Source organism: Sapajus apella, unplaced genomic scaffold (genome assembly GCF_009761245.1).
Source record: "Sapajus apella isolate SASKATOON/1434 unplaced genomic scaffold, GSC_monkey_1.0 scaffold17, whole genome shotgun sequence".
In the NCBI taxonomy this organism is placed as follows: domain Eukaryota; kingdom Metazoa; phylum Chordata; class Mammalia; order Primates; family Cebidae; genus Sapajus; species Sapajus apella.
In genome coordinates this window covers 31688884-31710213 of record NW_022436957.1, presented here as the reverse complement: position 1 = coordinate 31710213, position 21330 = coordinate 31688884, and the positions used below count along the sequence as shown (strand labels likewise).

The 21330-nt window shown below is 33.9% G+C and overlaps 1 protein-coding gene across 1 annotated transcript in view; it reads right to left on the bottom strand.

Annotated features, from left to right (window-relative positions):
- Positions 1–21330, bottom strand: part of CFAP47 (cilia and flagella associated protein 47) — a 443615-nt gene that overhangs the window by 197914 nt on the left and 224371 nt on the right. The window contains exons 34-36 of the mRNA XM_032286197.1: positions 11668–11765; positions 11252–11368; positions 3242–3376 (exon numbers count right to left, since the gene is read on the bottom strand). Coding sequence (XP_032142088.1) covers positions 3242–3376; positions 11252–11368; positions 11668–11765 — 350 coding nt within the window. The remainder of the gene's footprint in view (positions 1–3241; positions 3377–11251; positions 11369–11667; positions 11766–21330) is intronic.

Below are 21330 nucleotides of genomic sequence, written 5' to 3'. Positions count from 1 at the left end.
ACACACACACACACACACACACACACACACACACACACACACACACACAGTTTAGCTGAAGTGGGCAGAGAGGAGCTTTCAACAAAGGGAATTACAAATGCAAAGGCATCTTATCATCAGTAACTTGAAGACCAAAATTTGCAGCTTGGATTTTATATTTGTTGCAAAGGAAAACCATTGGGAAATTTTAAAAAGGGAACTTACATATCCAATTTACAGAAATGATACTCTGGCTGCTCAGTGCAGAAAGTATTATAAGGAGTATAGATTTAAAAACAGTTTCAGGCGGAATATAATGGTGGCCTAGTCTAGATGTGGTAGTTCAACGAATGGTTGGCTGTCTCTTTCCTCCTTATCCAGACACATGGGGAGCATTAAAACATGAGTTGCTTTATTACAAAAGAGTACTTCTTGAAAATGTTAGTACACAAAGTGTTTATGTAAAATATAATGGAGATTCAAAAAACAATCTTTAGGAAAACTGGCAAAGATTTTCTTCTCAACCACATTCTAGTAAGGTTTGTCTGAGCTATTTTTTAACTACCACCTTTGGACATGCCCTCAAGAGCCCAATTTTAGTAAGAATCCTGCTAAATCAGTTTAGCCAGAATTCCGCACCTTCAGTATCCAATCACCCTTGATATCTAACGAAATTCCTCATCTCCTGCCATTGCTCAGGTGATGTATGATCACCCTGGCCTTCCTTTAGCAAAAATCTTATTTTGGTTTAGCCAGAATCCCCCCTTACCCATATGTTTCCTCTTAGTTATTTCCCACCCACTGACCTCCATTCTGCTCCTTGGCTATAAATTCCTACTTTTCCTCATTTTACTTCAAGTTGAGCTCAATCTCTCTCCTCTACTGCAAAATTGCTTTGCAGTGGTCCCTATACCTATCATAATAGTCCTGAATAAAGTCTGCCTTACCGTTTTAACAAGTGTCATGAATATTTTTTTTCTTTAATAAGATGCCAGAGTATCACCAAAAGTTCTGACCCAGAGAATGGTGAAGATGGAGAAAAGGATAATTGGTCAAATTAGAGTGAATAAAAGGTGACTACAAATCATGAAGTTCAGGACCTATAGTGACAGATATTTTAAGAGTGAAAAAGTAGCAGTAGGTATGGTTATAGTGAGTCATAAGGAATATGGTGAAAATCTGGTAAAAATTAATTACTTTCCTAGTTCAATGGGAACTTTCGTAACCAATAGAATAACTATGTTGTTGCTAAAGAGTTGCCAACATTAGTTTCTTTAAGGATTCGGAGGCCTCATGTTCTCAAATACTTAAAGATATCAATTATGGGGGCAAGACCCCCACTGTAGTGTGGTATTCCACTATAGTGTGGCAATTTTTTGTATGTTTATACATACATACGAATGTATCTCTTTCAAATAATCATTAACAGACCAAGCGATTTTAAATCCTAGAGAGCTAATTCCTACTGTTTTGGAAGGAAATGTTGAAAATTATAGATTTGTTGTGAGCTGTTTAGATCATAAGGAAACCATTCATTCTCAGTATATCACACACATCATACATATGACACAATGGTATTGAACTCATCTGTGGTCAGATAATCATACCACCCAACTCCAGGATTTCATGTAGAGGAGATGAGGAGTAGATAGGAAGAAGAGATAGCTACTTAAGAGAACAATAGAAAGTTTTAAAGTCTCCATTCCTTTTTTGCAATGACAGACATTATTGTACCTCTGTGTAAATTTTGTTCCAAAAAGAGTAACGAAATTCAACTGCTTTTGAATGTCTCAGAAAATCACTGTACTCTATCTTTTTTCATTGACCACTACTTTATTGTACTGGTTCTGGCATTCTATGTTTCTATTATTTGCCCATAGGTATAGAAATATTTTTTCAATTCTAGTAGCCATTTCTAGAGATTTTTCTATATTCTGTAACATTGATAGGGTTGGTAAGAATGACTTTCTATGACTTAGGTACTGCTATTCATGGTGTTGATTCACAGGAGCAAAATACGTAAAAGATTATTAGCAATTTCCAAAGCATTAATTTTCTTAAAAGTTAAAATCAAAGCTTGTTATAATTTATCTTGCATATATATATATACATATTATTTCTTCTTTCAAAAATTTTTCTTACATTGTGAAAAATGATAGGTATATTTGTATAAGTTTATCTATAATCTTAGGCATGAACATTGTATCTAGTAAAGGAATAAAATGAGAAAATAAATCATGTTCTATACAAACATGATTTAATTTGGTTTTTAACATCATAATTTAAATTTATTTTTAAACATTAGCTAGTATTAACTACTTAAAAACACTGATAACAATTGAGATGAAGGAATACAATCATGTGGACAGAATGCAAGAACTGGTAATAATAGTTAACAGTAATAAATAATACTTAATCAAATTTATACTTCTGTCTCTTGCAGTCCTAAGCAAAAAAAGTTTAACTCTTCTGAAATGTTATTTTGAAGTCAAAAATTCAATATAATTATAGCTCAAGGCCAGTTATTTTTCAAAAGCCCTTGAATAGCATTGCAATTAGCAAATTATCAGTAAATACTGAATTCTATGGAGTTTTATATCTTTTTCTAACAAAAAAGAATCAAAATAAATGAAAGAGATTGAATCTCAGTATTTATTAACACAAACCTAGAAGAGGAGGCTGTCTTTTCACTGGATTCAGCCCCCTACACTTTGAGATAAGAGCCTGAGGTTTTTTTTTTTTTTTTAAACTAAATCCTTATCAACTGATGCTCACACCATCACGTAGGCTACACAGTTACTTTCTCAAAGAAGTTACAATTACAGATCAAAGATCATCATGGACTATCTTCTGAAGACCACATACGGCTAAGTTTTGCATCAAAAATATAAAATTATCCTCCTTCCCAGTTATATATGAAGAGAGACACACAAAACAGCCTGAGAAAAGGAATAAACATGAATCTTATCAAAGCAGTAAATTAACTTGTATACAGAATAATATTATTTTATATCAAACCAAAATAAGTGAAAAAAGAGTCATCATTTTATTCCAAGTGGTGATTACTATTAAGCAAAAGTTGCCCCTTTCACTCATCTAGACATTTGGCTTAGAAGCAGCAACATTTGATAAGCCTTATTCACTTTTAACACAATTATGTCATATAGATGCTTGCTGTTCATTTTGGGTTGGAAAAGAAATATCTAAAACCTCTTTTAATTGTGTAACTCCTTGTTCATTTTGGCCCCAAAATTATCCTTACCTCATTCAGCACTGTGTCATGTAGAGTACATTCAAAGAGTACCACCTTCCTAGGGAGGTATGTAGGGAGTCTCTCATACATGTAGACACAAAGCATCAGCATTAGGATTGGATTTGGGTCACAGATGTCTATGGCCTAGTTTCAAAGAAGATAAATTGAAATTAGAGGATATATTAGTTAGAGCTCTGCATAGGTACAGAATCAATAGGATATATATCTCTATATACACACACAGATATATATATATATATATATATATATATATATATATATATATATATATGAAAGGGAATTTATTAGGAAGAATTGGCTCAACAATCACAAAGGTGAAGTCCCACAGTAGGCTGGCTACAAACTACAGAATGACAGAAGCCAATAGGGTCTCCCAAGGAAGCCAGAAGCATGGCTTAGGCCAAGTCCAAAAGCCCCCAAACCAGGGAAGCTACAGTGCAGGCCCCATTCTGAAGCTGAAGGCCTGAAAGCCCAAAGGAGGCTACTGGGTGCAAGTACTAGAGTCCAAAGGTTGAAAAACCTGGAATCAGATGTCCAAGGGCAGAAGTAGAAAAAAAGGCATCCTGCTCCCAAAGGGAGAAAGAGATCATGACAAAAATAAAAAAGAGCAAACAAACAAAGAAAATAAGCAAACTGAATATCCTCCTTCTCCTGCCTCTTTGTTCTGGCCACTACCACAGCCAATTGCATGGTACCAACCCACATTAAGGGAATATCTTTCTTTCTCAGTCCTGCATCCACTGACTCCTGCATCCACCTCCTTTGGAAACACCCTCACAGACATACCTAGAAACCAAACTTTGCCAGACATCTTGGCATCCTTCAATCCAGTCAAGCTGACACCTAATATTAACCATCAAGAAAGATAAACAGATAAAAATATAAAAAGAGGAAAAGCATAGTAAATCAATTACTGAATTACTTTAAACCATTTAAAATATTTGTGATTGATAATGACACTGAAATATAGATATAGCAAATAATACTGCTTTGAATCAGAAGAGCTTGACCTGAGTGTTAAAAAATAAATGTGTCCTAAGTAGAACACTGATCTTGTACCCTCAGACTCCATAAAAGCTAATCGGAACTCAGGAGAATACTACACTCTAAAAATTATGACTAATGTGACTACTACTCCTGAAGTTAAAGACGGCAAGAGATTTTCAAGCAAAGGCCCACAGAACCAATGGCACATTAAATGGGCCTCATAGAATGCTTAGACTTCAAATATGTTGTGCTTGATGTCAGGAAAAGGGTGTATTTTTTCAGAAAACCAAATCACTATAGGATGAGGAGATAGAGAAGCATAGTGTTGTTCAGGAAAGAAGTTCCATTTGGGTCATGCATAAGAAAAGATAGAAAAATTAGTGAGAGAAAAGACTTAAAGAGTGCCAGGCTACACCGTGGAGGTCTTAGATGGAAAGGTGAGGGACTTGATTTCTGAAGAAGAAATAACATGATATCAGTTCAGGCAGATCAGGTAGGGGGCAGTTTAAAAAGTACTTTTCCCAGAACAGATAAATAATAAGGCAGAGGATGTAATTACTGTGATAAACAAAATACATTAGTAATGATTACTGGAGTGGATTCGAGATAAAATCCAAAATTACAGCGGAATGGCATCAGGAGGATAAACGTTGACAGAATGTATGCTGGAGCCAAAAAGTAGAGTCAGGAACAGAAGAAGGTAAAAGCAGTGAGGAGAGTTATTCACAGCACAAAGTACTGGGGTTGGTGTGAGGGATTCAAAGACACACAAAACACCAACAATAGACAAACAACTCTGTCATTGTCAACATAAAAAGAGCTCTCTTGTTAGATAAAGTGAACTCCAAGTTTCACTTCAAAGAATCAGTATGTCAGTATGTTCAACTCTCTTATTCTTTCATTCTCCATTTTAAAGTTTAACTTCCTTGCAGTTTCAGTAAACAACCTTTTCCACCAGTTCTAATCAATAGTTCATAACTGTTTCCCTAGTCCCCTACTCCATCCTGACTCATCCCGGTCACCTGCCCTGGTCATCTGCTTTGACCTGAGTCACCCCTGATCACCTGCTCTGACCTGTCCCATAACTGTCCTTTCCACCAAACTACCCACCCTGCCACTCCAGCTCATACCCCTGATCTCTTTAAAATAGCCAATCGAAATTAGCTTAGACTCTGCAGTCTAACCCTAGCCAACAGAGGAATGACACAGCAGCAGGGGCTACCTACGTCAGGAATAAGAACCCTTTCCCCTTACTTGTCCAGGAGTGTACTTGCCATTGCTCCATCTGTGAGATGCACCCTTCTATAGAAGTAAATTGCCTTGTTGAGGAAATTTATAGTCAAGTGCTACTTCTTTTGCACCACTGAAAATTTACATGGAACACTCTGTACTTCCGCAATATGGAAATGAAGGTCTGCTATGACTTAATGGTACATATTTAAGTTAGCAACTACACATGATCTGGGTCTGGCCTCAAAATGCAAATAGTGTGAAAGCTAAGGAGACCCAGTGTGATATGTGGAACTAATGCACTTGAGTCTGAAATTGGGCAGCAGTTTTTAGAGAATAATGAAAGCCCCACTGGTAACTTAGTCCACATTTCCTGATGCTCGCTTATTCTTCTTGGGAAAATAGAACGGTTTGTTCTTTCCTGTTTTGTTAATTAGAAGTAAGGCTTACTAATGAAGGTGCCTGAGCAGAAGATTGACAGCAGAAAGAAACTGGCCTGCCTTAGCAGGGTAGAAAGCTAACTGTGAATATAATTTGAGAAAAACTTGAAAATATACCAGGACCATAAAGTTTCTCATCAGCATTTTATGGTCTCACATTCTTTAACAAAGACAACATTAGTCAATAGATTTAGAAAATTGATTTAACATAAGAACAATGTAAAAAACAAAATGCAGGGCCGGGTACCATGGCTCATGCCTGTAATCCCAGCACTTTGGGAGGCCGAGGCAGGCAGATCACCTTAGGTCAGGAGTTCAAGACCAGCCTGGCCAACATGGTGAAATCCTGTCTCTACTAAAATACGAAAAATAGCCAGACATGATGGTAGGTGCCTGTAATCCCAGCTACTCGGCAGGCTGAGGCAGGAGAATTGCTTGAACCCAGGAGACGGTGGTTGCAGTGAGCTGAGATCATACCACTGCACTCCACCATCCTGGGTGGCTGAGTGAGACTCTGTCTCAAAAAACAAATGCAAGATTTAATTGTCACTTTCACTTTTGAGGTATAAGAAGGTAAATTTTTTTTTTTTTTTTTGAGACGGAGTTTCGCCCTTGTTACCCAGGCTGGAGTGCAATGGCGCGATCTCCGTTCACGGCAACCTCCGCCTCCTGGGTTCAGGCAATTCTCCTGCCGCAGCCTCCTGAGTAGCTGGGATTACAGGCACGCGCCACCATGCCCAGCTGATTTTTTGTATTTTTACTAGAGACGGGGTTTCACCATGTTGACCAGAATGGCCTCGGTCTCTTGACCTCGTGATCCACCCGCCTCGGCCTCCCAAAGTGCTGGGATTACAGGCATGAGCCACCGCGCCCGGCCAAGAAGGTAAATTTTTAAGTGAAGAATGTACGGCTCTGCTGGATCCTGTGTTTTATATCATCCTAGAGTATGATCCGAAGAGGGCTAACTAGGGTGACAGGAGGTGTGTTTACTGGGGAAAAGAGTATTAATGGCAGAACACTCTGGGTGCAAGTCTGAGATGAATCAAAGTCTTTTGCACCATGTTTTAGTGTTTACACCATAAAATGATATAAATAGCAATATAAAAATTATTTTAAAAGCTAATCTTTCAAAAATCCAGCAATTTGGCAAATTAAAAATGTTTTAATGGGAAAATATATGTAATAAGCCATTATACTGAAAACACAAATAAAAGAGCATTCTCACCTTTCCTTATACATTTAAACAATAATGACCTAAAGCAATTAGACTTTTGTCAACCTTAGGCTAGAAAGCCAAATGTTAAAATAAGTTAGGTTTATTTAAAACAAATATTTCATGTGAAAGTACTTTTAAGGACATAATCATTATTTGCACTATATAAATCTAACCAAAAATAACTGCAATTGTATTGGTCCTTTTTTCCCACATGATGACAATGTTTTCCTACTAGATTAACAAAACACAGTAATGTAAGCAAACAAAAAAATCAAGAAATCTGGTAAATTAATTCAAGTCCTGTTATGACACAGTGCCATGCTCTTGATTAAGTAAATTGAATTTCCTGGGCCTCAGTTTCATCATCAGTAACTAGAAGGGGTGATAAGATCTTGGGTTTTATGCTAGATTTAATGTGCCGTAACTTTAAGCTATCACTTTCAAACCTGATGCCAAATATAATTAGCAGTACACAATTATATACTATAATCCTACAAAGACAACTGTTGATTGCCTTCCCAACAGCCATTTTATCCTTTCTTCTTAACCATGAACCTCACTTTTTGTGAATATCCTTTTTAAAAAACTTTTAATCAACCACTGGTTAGCCACAAGAATAGGATTCAATTCTGGTCAATGATATGCAATGGGAAATATCCTGTGGGGCCACTGGGAAAGGTTTACCTTCTGAAAAAAGAGGAGCACAAGAAAAGATGCCACTCAGCCAGCCCCAAACACAACTGTATGAAGGTGTTATATGAGACTTTGGCAGAAATTTTGGAGTTATTTGTGCAGTCCCAAAACAAAACTAGTAGGTCAAGAATGACTGAGCAAAAATGAATCTCTGATAACTTGGTCAAAAAAGTGAACAATTATCCTTATAACCTCTGATTGCCTGACTTTATCTCATATAAAATATTAAATTTCCTTATTTTTAAGCCACTTTTACTTAATAATTCTGTTATTTAAAGCTAAAAATTTCCTAGTGATTATGAAAATTAATTTCAGGTGTCCATTGGACTGGATTGAGGGATACCTAAATGGCGGGTGAAGCATTGTTTTTGGGTATCTGTGGGAGTGTTTTCAGAGGAGGTTGAAGCTGAGTCAGTGGACTGAGAAAGAAACATCTGCCCTCAAGGTGGGCAGATACTATCCAATCAGCTGGGGCTGGGACAAACAGGTAGAAGGAGGAGGACTCTCTCTGCTCTCTTTTCCTTCCAGGATGAGACACCTTTTCTCCTCCTGTCTTTGGACATCAGACTAGGTTCTTCAGTGTTTAGACTCAGAAACTTGCACCAGTGGTCTCTGGGGACTCTCTGGTTTTTAGATTTGGACTAGGGGTTGCAGAATTAGATTCCCTGATTCTGAGGCTGCCGGACTGAGCGATGCTACCAGCTCTTCTGTGTTACAGCTTGCAGGTAGCCTATCATGAGACTTCTCTGACTCTGGGTTCATGTAAGCCAATTTCCCCTAATAAATCCCCTCTCATATATCTTATTGTTTCTGTGTCTCTAGAGAACCCTAACAAATGATTAAAAAAAAAAAGGAAACAAAAAAATTTAAAGACAAAATTAGATTATCGATTCACCCTTAGCTCCAATCACTAATTATTAAAGTATGTGCAGTAAAGCTCCATAAATGCTTATTATACTTATTTTGTTATCTATCTTTGCATGAGGGAATAAAACATGCATTCTACGCTGAGGTCAATATTTTTGCTATAAATAAAAATCATGTCATGAAAAGGAGAGTATGCAATAAGTGTATATTCCTACTGACAGGATTCTCCAAAAAGACATAACATTACCACAACAACTTATGAAGCTAATTTTCAGGCTGCAATTAAGAACATAATAAAGAAGAAACTTAAGCATTAATAATTAAGTTCATTGCTGAATTGTATAGGATACAAGGGTGGACCAGTACAAGAAACAACATTAATTTATTACATATAAGTTCATTAGAGGGTGATGTTTTTAAATCTGCCATTTAATGTGGTTGGCAAATCTGGGCTAATAAAAAGGGCATTGGAATTGGCTAATAAAGGTTTGGTTATTATCTGCTAAGTAGACTTTCAATTTCTTCATTCATCAAATCTTGGACAACATTTCTGCATTTTTATCTAGTAGATACTTATTTAAAATTATTTTTGACTATACAATAAAATAAATACATTGAGTCAACAGATCTGAGGAAATCAAAAAGCAAAGGAGGGAATCATAAGGTATGGTTTTCCTAAACAAAAATATTTTAAATTTCTTGTGAACTCCTACCAAGCTCTCAAGGGTCAGCTTAAGCACTAAGCAACCTGTGCACATTTTCCTGGTATCCTTTTTAGAGTGACTTCTCACTCTCTTTGAGTCTCATAATAGATTATTTCTATGTCTATTGTGGCATTCACTGTCACTTTGCATCAGCCTTGTTTCATGTAACTTGTGATTATTAGTCTGCAACATCTTTGAAGGCATGAATGTAGTTTTGTCACATCTGTACCCCTGAAGGATTTATCCATTGTCTTTCATGAAGGAGGTTAATTTTTTGAATTTATGGGAATTGTAATATTTTTATTCTTCAAAACCAGTCTTTTATTAGAGTTTACCCTTAAAACTCTACTATTATAAAAGAACTCTCTGCCTAAAATTATTGATTGCAGTTTCTCTTTACAGTTCTACCAAAAATGTAAAAAGAAATAAAAGGAAAATGAAATTTAAAAAGTACAAATGTCAGGAATGGTACAAAGTGACTTTAACATGCAAGTGACTTTAATACAAAGAAAAAAGTGAGCAATTGTAAAATTCATTTCTCCAGCAGGTATAATATATCACTTTGGGTGCTGGTATCATCAATCTTTCTGGATCACAGAATGAAAAATTCAGAGTTAATTACAATAGTCTTTCTCCAATGCTCTTCTTTTGTGGCTGGTCACCGACTCTAGCAAACCTCTCCTACATCAGTTTGTTATATTTTAATCCTAATTAAAATGATATGAGTAGAGAAAGTAATTACAGCCCTCCTTGACCAGTTGAAATTGCACTGTGATTGGTCTGTGTTCCCTGTCTTCAGTTCCTCTCCTCTAGGTCCATCCTGACCATTGTTGCAAGAGTAAAGGCCTTTTATCGTCCATAATGCCCACAAGACAAATTCCTGATTTTTATGCTGATATTCAATATCCCAGTATATGCCTATGTCTGTTTCCAATACCAAACTTCAACTGGGGAAACCTATTCACACAATTTCCTTAACATATTTCACTTTTTCACACTCTATATTCTGTTCGTGCTACTTCCTCTGAGCAAACAACTTTCTCTCTTACCACTACCAATGCAAATCCAATTCATCATTCCAGACTCAAACTAAATTCTACCTATTCCTGCCTCTTCCACACTGTCTTTGATGTATCAGTTTGCATCACATTGATCTCTTCCTTCATCTGAATTCTATACTTCATTTTTTTCATACACCGTTACTAACAATTAAATGAGTAGAACATTATCTTTTAACAGCCAAAGATCTTGATAATTTAATGAATTTATACATTCAAAGTCAGGAACCATTTATTTTATCTTTTCATTACCCCTAAGTAACAAACAAAAGGCTCATAACATAGTAAGCATCCAATATATTTTTGATTATTGCTATCGAGGTTTTGATGTGAAAAGCCAAATGGAATTACAACTTGGAGGGCAACATACAATTAAAATGTATATTGCTGTTGTGACCTCTACACAAACATTTATTTTAAAACTAAAGTGAAAATTTATCTTTGCTACTAAATTAGAAGATGATCAAATAACATCCATACTTAAATAATTCTGCTCTTTTAGTTCATTCTCAGACTGAGTACTGATAATAATGCACTCACTGTTTATTTTTGGGGTTTCAGGCACTTGTACTAGATGCACTTTCCTATCATGCACAGCTGGATGTATATAATTATACAAATTTTAAAATATCCAGTTGATTTCTGTGAAGTCATATTTTAATTTCTACATTTTAGCAATGGCTCATGAAAAGCTTGTTTCAATTCAAATTTTAAAAATATGAACAAAGAAATATTATAAATGAGTAAGCTATCAAAAGAAATGTATAAAATATTTATAGAATGTTTAATATAAAGGCACCCACCTGTATGTCAATGTCAAAACCAATTTCATAAAGAGTATTTACGATAATCAGGCAATTGTGCAAATACTGTTCCTCTGTTCTTGGTTTTGTGTACATATTTATGAAATGAGACTCAATCTGTAAAAAAAAAAAAAAAAAAAATCATACCTGTTGGCAGTGGAAAAAAAAATTCTGCTTTTTAAGTGCTCTCTATAGTTAGGCAAATAGTCATTTAAATATTAATATTTGTCAGTAATAAATTATTGCAATTAAAATGCAAGAATAAATGAAAAGGTAGTGCTAGCCATTCAGATCCAGGTGTTTGACTTGAATGTAAGATATTCGAAAGAATCTGTTTACAGAAAATATACTTCAAATTTTAACCACTAAATTTTTTCAAATAATAGAAGATGATTATGCACAAAAATGACTCTTACCAAGAATGGGCAATAGGCTCCCAACTGTGTTGCCAAAACTAGGCCATCTAAAAGGTCTTTGTCAAAATTTACTATCCATCTCTCAGAGGGGAAAACATCTGTTTTAAAAAAGAGGGAGAGTAAATACAACAATAGTTTTACTTCACTGAAAGATACCTATGGAAATTTAAGCAATAGTAAAAGAAAATTTTGCTTCTGCTGGAAAACAAAAAGCATATTATATTGGAAATAAAAACAAATTTTAAGCCCCAGAAGATTAATACTATGAGAGTTATCTGTAAGGCTTTATAAACAGTTGTAAGCTGCCTTCTTTATTTCTAATGAACTGCTTTGAAAAATACACTACAGTGTGGTAATGGAAGAGAAATTCAATGTTTCAAACTTACTTGTTCTGTTGAGCACCTTGAGCTTCAAATGTTTAATCAATGATCATCAATATGGGTAAGGATACTGAAAAAGCATAAAGTTACTTGTATCTTTAGAGTACTAGTGCCAGTTTCATTTCTGGCAGAAATTTCTCCACATGGTAGGAAAGTATGTGAAAGGAATTCAAGATTTATGGGTTAAAGAAACCAAAATTGGCCTATAAAAGACAATATAAGATGGAGGAGTAGTAAAAGGAATTCTCAATTTCAGACATGATTGCTATGCTGAACCAGAACAAAAAAAGAATATATTTGAATTTTAAGTGAATATCTGAAATACCTATATTGGGTGGAGGGTAAACAGTGGAAATAATTGCTATCTTGAATGTGACATTTTCTCTTTCAGTAAGTTTCCAAAAAGCCTAGATTCTTTATGGTGTGAGACAATTTCTTGTCTGAAAACAAGAGGCAAATGGTGATATTTATAAATTCCCTCAAATCTCTCTACTTCCATTTTCTGTGAAGAAGAAAGCATGACAGGATATGTCCATGACATGTATATTAACTTCACAAATCAGGATTGCTTTACACCTGGAATCGGAAGACTTAATTTTCACTCGAATCACAGATGTCCTGGACACTTCACAGACAATCTCCAGTACTCTTTCATCTGAGAAGCTACAGCATTGAAAATTTCTATAGGATTTCTATAGCATATCATCACAAAATCAGTCTAGCAAATAAAGATCACTAAGGATTTTCAACTAATACATAGCAAACAATCTATTTTTCAAAGCATTGTTTCCTGATAGAAACTTATAAATAACATTTTTGATATAAGATTCAATGTAATCAAATTAATGATTTTAAACATACATTGCCAGTTGGCTGAATAATAACCTAAATGTGCTTTTCTTTTTGTCCAGCTTTGATGTATAATTGCCAAATAAAGAGTGTATGTATTTAGAACACAAATTATATTTTGACATAAGCATTCCTTGTACAATGATTCCCAAAATCAAGCTAATTAACATATTCATCACTTCACATAGTCACCATTTTGTGTATATGTGTGTGGTGAGAACATAAGATCTACTCTCTTAGCTAAGCAAAATGTGCTTCTCTGAATATATATTTGCTGCCCATAGCTATCAATAAAAGCAAAATATTTCATTTTTGTAGTTAATATTTATTTTTCTATGGACTGGAAACAATGATAACTTTTGATCTGAAAAAGGTCATTTACTAGCCTTTTACATTGATAGAGAATCAGTCAGTTATCAGTGGATATAGACTTTATCCACCAGATAGTACATCCTTGTCTTGTACAGACATTAGAGGAGGGATAGAAATTGGGCCGGGCGCGGTGGCTTAAGCCTGTAATCCCAGCACTTTGGGAGGCCGAGGCGGGTGGATCACGAGGTCAAGAGATCGAGACCATCCTGGTCAACATGGTGAAACCCCATCTCTACTAAAAATACAAAACATTAGCTGGGCATGGTGGTGCGTGCCTGTAATCCCAGCTACTCAGGAGGCTGAGGCAGGAGAATTGCCTGAACCCAGGAGGCGGAGGTTGCGGTGAGCCGAGATCGCTTCACTCCAGCCTGGGTAACAAGAGTGAAACTCCGTCTCAAAAAAAAAAAAAAAAAAGAAAAAGAAATTGCCTTGAAGGCGCTTAACATCTTGTTGCAGGGAAATCATATTCATAACAGGAAAACAACTAATTAAAATAATTCCCCAACCAGAAGTCAATGAATACATAACAATATAGCAACAACTAATTGTTTTCCTGTTACTTCCAACTCTACCAATCCTACTTCAGGACCACAGAATTCATTATGAAACCTGCCCCACATTCTTTTGTCAACAGTGAAAAACCTGAATTCCATTATCTACAATATATTAAACTCCAGAGTTTCTGCACTGAAAAACAAACAATCATTAGAGTGAACTGGCAACCAACAGAATGGGAAAAAAATTGTTGCAATCTACCCATCTGACAAAGGGCTAATATCCAGAATCTACAAATAACTAAAACAGAGTTACAAGAAAAAAACAAACAAACCCATTCAAAAGTGGGAAAAGGATTATGAACAAACACTTTTCAAAAGAAGACATATATGAGGCCAACAAACATATGAAAAAATGCTCATCATCACTGGTCATTAGAGAAATGCAAATCAAAACCACACTGAGATACTACATTGAAATAAAAATAAAATACATTGAGATAAAAATAAAACCACATTGAGATAAAAGTTTTGTGGGTTTATATTTTATATTAAATCTATGATCTACTTTGAGATTATTTTAGTATGAGACGTGAGGTATAGGTCAGTGCCCATTTTTTACGTATGCATTTCCAATTATTCAAGTGCTATTTGTTGAAAACATTAGCCTTATTTGATTTAATTTCTTTTGCAAGCAAAAAAACCTGAGTTGATTATATTTGTGTAGGTATATTCCTTGTCTCTCGATTCTATTCTGTTGATCTACACATCTATTCTTTTGTCAATACCACCCAGTCTTAATTATTGTAGTTTTAAACTTTCTTCCACCTTTTCAAAAGTTTTTTGGCTATTTTAATGCCAATACCTTTATGTATATATTTTAGAGTCAACTTATTGATATCTATCTATAAAAATATGTGATGGTATTTTCACTGGAATTGAATTGAATCTATAGGTCAATTTGATAACCTAATAACATTTAGTCTTCCAACATCATGTGTGTGTTATATTTCTCTAGTTCTCATTGATTTCTTTTATCAGTGTTTTGCAGTTTATAGCATATATATCTTTAACTTATTTTGTTATAGATGCTTATACTAAGTACTTAAGAATTTCATCTATGGTTCTATGTTAAATGGTATATTTTTATTTTAAATTCCAATTGTTAACTGCCAATATATAGAAATATAATTTAATTTCATTGTATACTATCATTTATCCTCTGACCTTGATAAACACACATACTATTTCTAGGAGTTTTAAAAAATTATTTGGGATTTTCTACCTGACAGAAATGTTTAATTTCAGCCCCTTTTTCAGGGCAAGAGGTGTTTGGTTTTTTTTCCCCTTTTTTTTTTTTTTTTTTTTTTTTTTTGCAACAGCAATGAGTATTCACCAGAGCCCAATGGGTGACAGTATGTGGTATCCTTAGTATAGATGAACACATCTGTTCTATAGATATTGCTATGGTTTGAATGTCCCCTGTAAATCTCATGTTCAAATTTCATTGCCATTTCAATGGTTAATATCAAACAATAGAGGTGGGACTTTTAGGATATGATTAGATCATGATAGCTCTGGCTTCATGAGTGGATTAATGCTGTTATCTCAGGAGTGGGTTAGTTATATTGAGAGTTTGGCCTTCTTTTTCTGTCTGCCTGGCATGCTCTCACTTTTTATCATCTTCTCTACCCATGGGATGCCTACCATACCATAATAATGCAGCAAGAAGACCCTCATCAAAGGCAACCTAATTATCTTGGACTTTGTAGCCTCCAGAGTCATGACCCAAATAAACTTCTATTGTTTATGAATTACCCAATCCATAGTATTCTGTTATAACACTAAATGAACTAAGACAGATATACAGAAGGCTATGTGAATTACCTGCCCCTACGCTAGGTACTAAGGAGTACACGTTCCCCAGACTCACTCTGGTCATTTCTGTGAGCAACATGTGAAGTTTGTGGAGTAACGACCTGCAAGAAGATGCAGAATCTATAACTGTGGCCACTTGGAGCTTCACGATCTCTCACTAGTGTATACTTGGCCTCTACCAATATACCAATCACCCTAACTCAACTATCCTTAATGGTATCTAGCTCTGTCTACAAGTAGACCATTGCTATCATCTCATTTCTTCCAGTAAAAACCAAGTCTCCTTTTGTTGTCCTGCAATCTAAGCTTTCTGTTAGGGTTCAAAAAAAATAGAAAATTTGCTGTTTCTCTGATTTTCGTTGTTGTTATAAGGGTGGGAGAAAACAGTTTCCAGTTCTCTATCTCCCTGAGTAGAAACCAGGGCACCTATTTTTGTTCAACCCATCACAACTTTGAATCTGCTTTGATATTACTTGTCAAATAGCAGTAGGCATGGGCTGTAGCTGTTCAAAAAGGCTCTCAGTAAGAATAGGATGGCAATGATTCTTCCAATGTTGTGAAAAAGTAAAGACAAAACTTCAAAGCTCTTCTCTAATCTCTGATCCTATGCCTGTATCTTGTCTTTTATACTCAAGGCTGCTGCCAAGCCCTCATCACAGTTTATCACAGCTTTGATATATCAAGGATTTTCTCTGCTTTTATGATACTTACTTTGATATAAGCTACTCTCTCTTCTATACTCCCTCTAAGGATTTGCTACCCAAAGTGAGCTAAGTGAATCAGCACAACCTACATCAAATGGAAGCTTGTTGAAAATGCGGAATTTCTGGCCTTACTCAACACCTAGCGAAATATAAAGACATATTAACAAAATCTCCAAGTGATTTGTATTCACATTATCATCCGGTCAATGTTTGTTTTTTGGAGAGAGAGCCTGCAGTCTAATGTAGATATCATTTGTCAGAAACCAAAAAATTCAAGTGATGCTCTACACATTTTTAAAAATTTTAATTTGCAAGTTATGTTTTTATCCACTTTTACATTACATCACTTCCAATATTCAGGTATATTTAAATAGTAATAAAATTACTGGTCTTTATAGTATTGTGAATTAGAGATGTGTTTGTTAATCACAAACTTTCATCAGAAATTTTAGAAAAAATAAGTCAATTTACTTATGAATATAATAGTTATATGAATTTTATTTTAGATAACTATAACAGTACACTTTTATAAAAGTTATATTGCTATATGATTCACATAAAACAAATTTCATGCAATTCACTTGTTCAATTCATTGTTGTTTAGTATAGTCATAGAGCTGTGTAAGCATCACTACTATCTGCTTTTAAAATATTTTTATCAACACATAAAGAAACTCAATAATCATTAACTGTCACTTCTCATTTCTCTCTTCCCTCATACAGTGGGAATAAATGAATCTACTTTCTGTCACTATGGATTTGTCTACTATGACATGTCATAGAAATAAAATTATAAAATATGTACCCTTTTGTGTTCTGTTGCCTTTTATTTAGCATAACATTTTCAAGATTCATTCATGTTTCCACAGGTATAGGTATTTCATTTCTTTTTATTGCTGAATAACATTCCGCTTTGGGAATATATCACATTTTCTTTATGGACATTTGTGTTCCTAATTTTTGGCTATTATCAATAATGCTGCTATGAACATTTACGTAAAAGTTTTTTATAATCATACATTTTCAATTATCTTGAGTATAAACCAATGAGTGAAATTATTGAATCATATTACTAATCTATTTTTAAGAGACTTTTTTTATAGCAGTTTTACATTCACAAAAAAAATGTGCAAAAAGTGCAGAGATTTTCCATGTACTCCCTGCCCTCAAGCATGCATTACCTCTCTCACTAGTTAATCTAATTTTAACATTTTGAGAAACTGCCAAACAGTTTTGCAAAGTGGATGCACCATTTTACATTCCCTCTAGCAACATATGAGGTTTTTGGTTTCCACAATTTTTTGCCAACACTTGTTATAGTCTTTATTTTTTTAATTTAAAATGTTTTTAATTTCTGTGGCTACATAGTAGGTGCATATATTTATGGGGTATATAAGATGTTTTCATACAGGCATGTGATGTGAAATAAGCACATCATGAAGAATGGGGTATCCATCTCCTTAAGTATTTATCCACTTAGTTGCAAACAATCTGATAACACTCTTTACCTTAACATGTACAGTTATTACTTGCTTTTCTATCAAATAGTAGGTTTTATTCTTTTTAACTATTCTTTTTTGTACCTATTAACTATCCCCACCTTTCCCCATCCCACCACTACCCTTCCCAGTCCCTGGTAACCATTCTTCTACTCTCTATGTCCGTGAGTTCAGTTGTTCTGAATTTTAGATTCCACAAGTAAGTGAGAACATGCAATGTTTGTTTAGCTGTGTCTTGCATATTTTACTTAACACAATGATTTCCAGTTCCATTTATGTTGTTGCAAATGACAGGACTGGCTTTTTTATAGCTGAATAGTATCCCATTGTGCATATGTACCATATTTTTAAAAAATCTATTCATCTGCTCATGGACACTTAGGTTGCTTCCAAATCTTAGCTATGGTGAGCAGTGCTGCAACAAACTGCTGAGTGCAGATTTATCTGTTCGATATACTGGTTTCCTCTCTTTTGAATTTATACCCAGCAGTGGGATTTCTGAATTATACTGTAGCTCAATTTTTAGTTTTTTGAGGAACCTCCAAACGGTTCTCCATAGTGATTATACTAATTTACATTCCCATCAAAAGTGTCCAAGGATTTCCTTTTCTCCACATCCTCATCAGCATTTTTTATTGCCCATCTTTTGGATATAGGCCATTCTAACTAAGGTTAGATGATATCTCACTGTAGTTTTGGTTTGCATTTCTCTGATGATCAGTGATGTTGAGCACCTTTTCATACGCCTATTTACCATTTGTATGTCTTCTTTTGAAAAATATCTATTCAAATTTTTTTGCCCATTTTTAAAATCAGATTATTAAATCTTTGGTTCCTATAGGATTGTTTGAGCTCCTTATATATTCTGGCTATTAACCCCTTATCAGATGGGTATTTTGCAAATGTTTTCTCCCATTCTGTGGGTTGTCTCTTTACTTTGTCGATTGTATCCATTGCTGTGCAGAAGCTTTTAAACTCGACTTTTTAAAAATTTTAGTTACACAAGTAGGTGCCAAATGCTAACTTACTGTGATTTTTGCTTTGCATTTCCCAAATTACTAATTATGCTGAACAACTTTTCATATGCTTATGGGTAATTTACTTATTTTCCTTTTAGAAATGTCTATTTAAATATTTTGTGCATTTTTAAATTGGGTTATTTCTCTTTTTACCACTGACTTGTGTTTTTTATATATTCTTGATACAAGTCTCTTGCTAGATACATAATTTTGCTGTTACTGTGTCCATTGAAATAATCCTTTTTCTTCATTTTTATTTCATTCATATGATGTACTACATAGACGGGCGTTTATGTTAAAACAACTTTGTATTCCTAAGATAGACTTCATCTCCTGATTATATTTAATATTTTTTCTATATTGCTGGATTCTGTTTGCTAGTAATTTCAGATTTCCATGTCTAATCTCATAAAGCATAAGATAGGGCATTTTTGAATTTTGTTTTGAAACACTTCTGAAATGCAATGTGGTATATTCTTTAATGCCAACATAGATAATTTTGCATACAAAGGTAGTTGAGTTATGAAGATGTGTGAACTATAAATCATTATAAGACCAGCCACATATAATAGTTATAAGATGAGTTACATGAAATGTGATATAAAGTAATCCATGTAATACTTGATATAACTTTTATATAAATGACCAATAAAATGGAAATTAAGTAAAATATTTTCAGTATCAAGGTAAAAAATTGCTATGGAAAAAGACTGAATTAAAACAGAAGATGCTATAAGAAAAAATATTGAAAATAAAAAGAAAACAATTACAGAAGTTGCATATAATAGATACAACAATTTATGAATAATTTTATGCTAATTTTTTTTAAATTTTAGATAAATCTCATCAATTTCATAAAAATTTGTTACAAAATCTCACTCAATGAAAAATGAAAAATAAAAATAATCCTATAACAATTAAACAATTAATTTGTTATTTAAAATCACCCCAGGCAGAAAAAAATCTAGATGGTCTTATCAGTGAATACTACAAAATTCAAAAAACAAGAAATGTCACTATCACAGAAACTCTTTCAAAACAAGAAATGTCACTATCACAGAAACTCTTTCAAAACAAGAAGTGTCACTATCACAGAAACCCTTTCTCCAAAAAAAGAATGTTTTCCAGGTAATTGTCTAAGGTTTGCATTAACTGAATTTAAAAAATGGTAGAAAAAAATTACAGACTAATTATCAGTAAATTAAATCAATCAACTAAAATAACAGTAAACTCTTCCAGGTGAGGTATATAAAAAGGATTTAACTATCGTGGAAAATCTGAGTTTGTGCCAGAATGCAAGGCTAACTCACATTTTAAAATGAATTTAATTTGCCAAATTAATATATATATATATTCAATATTATTCATAATAAAATTCCTAAAGAAAGGAGATAACTTTTAGGATATAATGAAAATAATCTGCAAAATAATCATATAATAAATACCATAGTTAATAAATGTTAAATATCCACTGTTTAAGATTATACAAAATTATCAGGTATAATACAAGGTCATCTATGTTAATAGAATATTTTTAAAAGTCATGTCTCAGTTTCAAGCAATATGATAAAATTTAAATGAGCACCAAAAAATATATGCCAAATTTACAAAGAAATGTCTATTTCAGAATAGGTTTTAAATCCTTCAAAACCTCACTCATTTTGACAATAGGAAAAAGTGCAGAAACAAGCTATCAGGCTGATCTCAGTTTTCCACAGCTACTTTACAGGCATAACATAGTGGGGACACTGTGTACAGTGTTCAGAGAAAAATAATGACCCCCAAATTTTATATTTGGTAAGATACCATTCACATATAAATCACATTAAGATAGTTACAAACAGAACTAAGAGAACAGAAATTCTTTAAGTGATTAGAAAAATACAATTATTTGATATTTATCCATCTAATAGTGAAATGTAGTAAAAATGGAAGTTCCAGATAATATTACATGTGGTTGAATAGTAGTAACAGAATATGTGTTACACGTATTTATAATGTAGGCATAGTAAATGTAGCAAAAATGATGATACTGAGGAAGGAAGGAGAGAGGAAATGAGAGTGATATTTAGAATATACATTAAAAGGTAAGAATTCTTCAAATATGAATTATCTACATAGTAACTCTGAACATTATGGAATATGATAGTTGTTTGTCTCTCACATTTCTTAACTTTCTGTTTACAATAATATCAATGATATCACAAACAATGTTATTTCTCTGGCCATTACAAAGGGTGACAATTAGTACTGATAATGGCATTAAGAACAGAAGACAGCTAAATTGGAAATCACTGGAGTCAGGCATGGAAACATTGATAAAACAGTTGGTGAATGAACATATATTTACTTACGTACTTTTTCTATATTTAAAAAATGCTAAATTATATGTGTATGTGAGTGTGTATATATATTTAAATAATATTTATAATTCTATTGATTTTTTTCATTTCAGTAAGCTACCAAGC